Source organism: Olea europaea, chromosome 19 (assembly GCF_002742605.1).
Source record: "Olea europaea var. sylvestris chromosome 19, O_europaea_v1, whole genome shotgun sequence".
NCBI lineage: Eukaryota > Viridiplantae > Streptophyta > Magnoliopsida > Lamiales > Oleaceae > Olea > Olea europaea.
In genome coordinates this window covers 6,603,208-6,609,839 of record NC_036255.1, presented here as the reverse complement: position 1 = coordinate 6,609,839, position 6,632 = coordinate 6,603,208, and the positions used below count along the sequence as shown (strand labels likewise).

General features: G+C 32.8%; 1 protein-coding gene across 1 annotated transcript; it reads right to left on the bottom strand.

Annotated features, from left to right (window-relative positions):
- Positions 1-3,346: 3,346 nt before the first annotated feature.
- On the bottom strand, positions 3,347-5,871 carry LOC111368406 (purple acid phosphatase 5-like). Its single transcript, XM_022989631.1, has 8 exons — positions 5,703-5,871; positions 5,393-5,602; positions 5,199-5,310; positions 4,900-5,126; positions 4,610-4,748; positions 4,287-4,507; positions 3,805-3,926; positions 3,347-3,708 (listed from the first exon to the last, which is right to left on the bottom strand). Exons 1-8 carry the CDS (start codon positions 5,850-5,852, stop codon positions 3,510-3,512), a joined length of 1,380 nt encoding a protein of 459 aa, XP_022845399.1. The 5' UTR covers positions 5,853-5,871; the 3' UTR covers positions 3,347-3,509.
- Positions 5,872-6,632: the final 761 nt, after the last annotated feature.

The following is a 6,632-nucleotide window of genomic DNA, read 5'->3' as shown; positions in this document are numbered from 1 at the left end:
TGTACTTCTTTATTGAATCCCATAGATTCTTGGCCGAGTCTTTTGAACTATATACTCCATATAAAATATTATCCAAACCATTTAGTATACATTCTTTGCAAATAAAATTCGAATGCTTCCATGCATCCAAGACCATATTCACTTCACTATTTTTTTCTCCTTCTTGTACTGCAGGAGCAAATTCTTTTAAGAAATTTGCTGAATTCAAAGTAGTATCATAGAACATCTTTTGTTGCCATCTTTTGAAATATACATCTCCAAATTTTATCGGTTTCCCCCAAAGTAATTGTTAAAGTTTAATTTGCAGGAGCTTAATTAAACTTAGAAGGTGTTTGGTGGGAAATAAAATTAGATTTTTTTAGTAAATTGTTATAGAAGTTTTTGAAATATATTTGAAAAGTTGTGTGACTCATGAAAGATGTGGTTAATATTGATTGTTTGACTTTGACTTAGATTACAATTAGATAGTCCAAACTAAATAGGCACAATATGGAATAGTAAATGGAAAGGAAGGAAGGAGACTGAAAGACGAAAGAAAAATTCGTGACAAGTGATAAAATACTTCCTCTTTAAGGCAAAATTGCCTAACGACGGTGTTAACAAATTACGGCACTTATCTCTCAAGATATAACGGTTGCAACTTGTGGTAGCAACAGTGAACTCAAACAATTTTTCTTCTCTCTATAAGAAAAATAACTTTTTTAACGATTTTTGAAGAGGTGTTGATGCAAGACTCAATGCAAAATAATATTGGATGCATAATGGACGTCCAAAGGATCCTAGTTATAGAAGAAGAGATATTGTGAGTGAAAAGATACGCTCTAAAACTCAACAATCTTCAAGAAAGGGCCCATTCCTTGCTGTCGCTGGCCTCTTGCTCAAGTGCCAGTGACATCTTTTCAATAGAAGTTTTTCTCTCACCTGTCGCTATCTTGTCACTCGAGTGATAGCTTTGCTACTCGCTTAGTGCTAGCCTACCGCTCGAGCGACGATTTTAGCTGATTTTGGCCTCTTTTCTCCTCATTTTTCTTTCAATTTTAGACCGCAATTTCACATTCATTTCAGAATTAGTTTTGAAATTTCAAATATACTATGTTAATCTACTTGACAGGTAAAACAAGTTAGAGTATTTATTTTTATTATTTGACTGTCAGATCAAGTCCTAATTTTTGGTCAAAGTTGACACGAAGTCACTTTTTTGAAGTTTATACTTAACTAAAATTTTCAATCTTTAAACCAAATTCTAACAATCCCTACATGAATGGAAACTTAGATATGTTCATACAATGAAAATATGATACATCATAGAGAGAGTAGAAAAAAATTGCAATAGGTAAGGAAAATATTTTCTTTAAAGAGGGATGATTTTTATTTCCTAGGTAATTCACATTCTCTCTCTCTCTCTCTCTCTCATTTATCCACTAATAAAAAATGGACAAACATAATATTTTAGATTGAAAATTAAATTAATCAAATATTTAATTAATACTTTTTATACAAATAAGTTATAGGTAATAGGATTGCCTAAAACTTATTTTTGTTTCATGTAAATTCCATAATTTTAATCAAATGCACCCTAAGATTTGATAAGACCTAGCTATGTATTTTCTTATAGGGTTTAATTTGATGATGAAGATTCGAATATTTACAACTTGGTAGGACTAATTTGCTAGGATTCTCTTAACAATAATTAGGAATATTCTTTTTACCTGCTAATTATTCCTCGAATATTTCATTTTCTTTAAAAGCGTGTTTGCCCTCAAAAGTTATTTTATAAACTAATTGTATTTTCATATATGAAATTTAAATCTTTAATGTGGTTAAGGTTCTGCTTATTTATTTTTCATAATTAGATGTTAAGTTTGCATTTTAGCCATTACGTTGTTATCCATAATTTGAGAAAGATTTATGCTCCTATTTTTGCTTACGTTTTAATTATTTTTACACAAAAATATTTAGGTGAACTAATTAGTTGTCTATACATGTAATACATTATTATATTAAGTCTATCTTGTATATATTAGAGTCAAAGTTACATTATTTTACATAATAGCTGTAATTGATTAAACATATAATTACATGCCAATTCAAGTCAGATTCAATCTCAACAAATTCGTTCCATAGATCTGTTTAAGGAGATTAATCAGTTGTCTGACTACGATTTAAAAACGAAATAATGAACACATGTTTTGGATTCAGTTACAATTTTAAATGTTGGCAATTGGCGAAAATTTTCTTGCCTTGATATTGATCATAGATGTGTATAAATACATTGAAATGAGCAACACGGTTGGTCATATATTAATTGATATCCACTAAATGGACATTATATGTAGACAAAAAGGTTGTATATTTTTGAATTAATATTTGAAGTGTAGTTCAATTTAAGGATGGATCAATGTTTATTCATATCGTGTTGAACATTGAAGAATCCTCTTCAAAGGAGTAACAAATGAGCATTACTTTCCTAGTTATACCATCAATCTGTTCAAGAGATCGTTCTAATCCTATAGTAGTTGGTGGATAGAGGCTAACGAAGACATTTCTATATACTATTCAAATTATTTACATAACATACTCTTGGTTATGTAATCATACAATATTCTAGCAATAATATTGTAGAACTATCTAAAAGTTTGAGCGAATGCAGTGACTGATCATCATGAAATTGAAGAAAACTCGCATTAAATTATGCTTACTAGTAAATGCTCTAGAATCAAAAGCTTCTGTTCTTCAATTATTTTTTACATTCTTGGTCTCTAGACAATATGCATTGAAGATTTTTCACTTAAGACACTATTTATAGTGACTTATGATACTTGTATGGTGGCTATTGCTCCTAATAGCACACTGTCTACAACATAGTCAACTATATTTACAGATTAAATAAAAATATACAATATGAAAATATTTTAAAATATTGATAAGATGTAAATAAAATTGTAACGTTCTGTGATATTTTAAATAGACAAGAAAATAATACAATTCTCTAGGAAAATCAACATCTCAGAGATGCCCCCAGCAGTAGTGTTGCCGGATAACCTTTGATGCGCACATGCACATACATATGTGTAGGTGAAGCAACCGGGATCCCCTACCTTTTTGAGGCTCGGAACAAGTTGGGTGGGGGTGCGGAGAGCTTCTTGCACCACATATATCCAATGACACTGAATTCTTTATAACTGAGAAAACACTTGTTTATATATTCACTTAGAGGAGTGTGTGTACATGCATTATCTTCTATTTCTATCGTGTCATTGTTGCGAGTATGCATTACTAATATTTAGTAAAAAAATACTAAATTATTCGTGGGTAATGTAGATGATGATATTGGACAAATCTAAACAGTAAAAACATTATAATAATAAATAATGCTTGCAAAGTTTTAATACAAGGACAAATCAAAACATCCTATTTCTACTTCTACGAGTTAGGGAGAAAGAAAAACTAGCGAAGGCATAATATTATTACATTTTCTTTTGGCAGAACAACTTATTTAAAGCCCTTTTTTAATTCTTGGTGGAGCTTGGCTCTTCATGCGGATACCAATATCTGTTGTAAAACCAAGTAGAATCAGCTGCAATTGGCTCATTTTCATGGTTCCGGTACCAACTGTAGAAGGCATGAGTCCTATTCTTTATTTCAAGAATTGCATGCCCAAAACTTGCTTCTCGAAAAGCTGAGTAACTTGGCTGTGGTTCTGAAAAGCTGCATTGCAAATTACACGGTTATATGGACGTCCATTTGTTGGTTAATTAGCTTGTTTATGTACTGGGGGAGAGTAATAGAATGTGAAACACTTACTTATTAGCAAGGCCTTCTATGTTTCCACCATCACCAATGGTTATGTACACTGGGGCAGAAGCATCTTTCATTGGAGTGCCCAAATTGTTTGTTATGTTGTACTTGGTATTCGATATTCTTTCCTGTACAGAAAAACAAGAATTACATTTCGTTAATATTTAGTCGGACTTAACGTCTGTTCCCTGTACAATTTTCATATCTCGAACTGGAAGACAGCCAAGGCTTCGAAACTGCAATGGGGTGATAGCTTAGAGGACCGAGAAAATTCGGGATAACAAATTTGGGCTTGTTTCATCAAGAATTGTGAAATCTTGTTAATTTATATAAAAAAAAGTCATCGAGAAGACAGCATGTTATGTACAAATGTTTCATAGAATCATTGAAAGCCTTGTCATATATCCATGCATGGGAAGCAAAAAATACTAATGTACGCTGAACTAGACAAGAATTAAAGAAAACTTGTTTGAAATTGAAAGGCTTACCGAGCGCTCATAAGAATGAACATGTCCAGCAAACACGAGATCGACTTTGTTCTGAACAAACCAAGATTCAAACATGACTCTCATGCTTTCTCCTTCCATGTAATGGTAGTTATTACTGTTATACCATGGAGAATGAAGAAGAACAATGAGCCATGGAGTTTCAGCCCTGTTCACTTTTGGCAATTCTTGTTGAAGCCAGTTATATTGTGGAGTATATGTACCTGAAAATTATAGACAAACAAATCATAATGTATTTTGATATTTTTCCGAAGGTATAGCCTAGGCAACCAAAAGGATAGTTCCCAGCAACAATGTTTACTTACCATAAGCCGAATAAGAAGACAGTACAATTATGTAGGCCGATGCACGCTTAATGGAATACCAAAGAGGAGACGTGCTCTGGGACGCCTTGTAAGGAACGTGATAACGATGCATATACGGCTTGAATGGAGTGTTTTCCTCCTACAAAAAATATGTTCAAACAATTCACAACATGTCAGATATATGCATAAAATTATGAATTAATTAATGTAACGGACAAATCAGGGACCGAGGGCGTATTCGATGCACTCGGCTCTAAATTACTAGGCAATATCGAGAGCGAAAGTCTTACAATCTCTGGGGCATAGTCGAGTTCGTGATTTCCTGCTGTCCAAATCCATGGCTGGTATGCAACACTCTTCTCGACGAATTTAGCCCAACTATCCCACCTCCTATTGTCATGGAATTCATAATCGTCTGCATATGAAAGATCACCAAGAAACAGCACTGCTTGACCCTTTCGGTTCGCCACATAATGCTCGAATGTTTGATTCGAGTCATATGTTTGTCCCAAGTCACCTAGATACATAAGCATGAATTGTAAGTATAGTGAATACATAATTGAATTTACGAGGCTATAAATCTGCTCACCCATAACACCAAAGGTGTATGGAACATCAGGTCCAACTTGAGGAGGAGTCGTGAAGTGGAATCTCCGAGTCGTATTGTGCTTTCCGAGTTCGTAAATGTACTTCGTGTCGTACTGCACGGATTCAAAACATAAGATTCTATATCAAATAATATTTTCGCGTAAGAAACAAACTATAAATAAGTTGGTGGGTGACCTTTAGCCTTCTGACTGTTGCATGATGAATAAAACCAGAAGTGTAATTGTAGTATCTGTAAGAAGTGATTTTAGCACTAATCTTGTGTTTGTGACCATGTTTTCCATTTATGTCTTCCCAATAAGTGACTTCATTTGGATATGGCTTTATTGGGGTCACCCATGAAATTATCATGCTTCGTCCTACGCGATCTCCTTGTGTTATGTGAACCTGCAACGAGGAATGAACAAAATCAACGCTTGCAAATGATTTACAAATAATGAATTAACTAAACTCCACAAATCTTGTTCCAGCAATATAAGTAAGTTACCTGCTCTGGTGCATTGAATCCAAGGGGTGAAGGAAAAAGTTCAAGAGGCATGTCGAGTGAGGCTTGGGGTTTTCTGATATAACTGCTGGTAACACCTCCATTGCATATTCTAGCAGCATAGTGTAGCCAGAAAAAGATGAAGACCCACATTGTAGAAATTTGAAAAGACATTTTTTTTAGTGTTTAATTTGATGATGAAGATTTGAATATTTATAGGTTGATAGGACTAATCTGTTAAGATTCTCTTAACAGTGATTAAGAATATTCTTGGTACCTTCTAATTATTCCTCAAATATATCTATCTATCTTTCCTTTGGAGCGAAATCTATTTTATTCAAAGTTATCTTATAAACTAACGATATTTTCATCCATGAAATGTCGATTTTAAATCTGGTTAAGGTTTTGCTTATTTATTTTTCGTAATTAGAGGTTAAGTTTGCATTTTAATCTTTACGTTGTCATCCATATTTCGAGAAAGATTTATGCTTAATAATATTTATTGTAAAGAAAGGCTGAAATACTAGAAATACATTTTTTTTTTTGAAATACATAATTAGTTTAATTGAGAGAGAGAGAGAGAGAGAGTGACCAATGTTTTAGAACTTGTATAATGGCAGAAATTAGGAAGGCAATTTGAAAAATGACACGTCATAAAGTTTTATGTTCAGTCAAAATTATGTATCATTTTACTTAATAGTTGTATTCAAGTTGAAGTCAATCCCATAAATTTCGTGTTAATCTTTTTAAAGAGATAAATTAGTTGGATGGCTCCGAGTTAAAGAAGAAATAATAAAAAGATGTTTGGAATATTCCGAAGAATTTAATATAAGATTTGTCAACATCTTTCATAGATATATAAACAAACACAAATCTCGATGTAACTCCGAAAATCCTATGTGATATGGAACTTGTCAACAACCTACTAATCAA

Coding starts and splice junctions, on each gene's coding strand:
- LOC111368406 (XM_022989631.1), bottom strand. CDS start 5,852: ATGTGGGTCTTCATCTTTTTCTGGCTACACTATGCTGCTAGAATATGC. Junction 5,311..5,392: donor CAACAGTCAGAAGGCTAAAG/GTCACCCACCAA, acceptor GAATCCGTGCAG/TACGACACGAAGTACATTTA. Junction 5,127..5,198: donor ATACACCTTTGGTGTTATGG/GTGAGCAGATTT, acceptor TTATGTATCTAG/GTGACTTGGGACAAACATAT.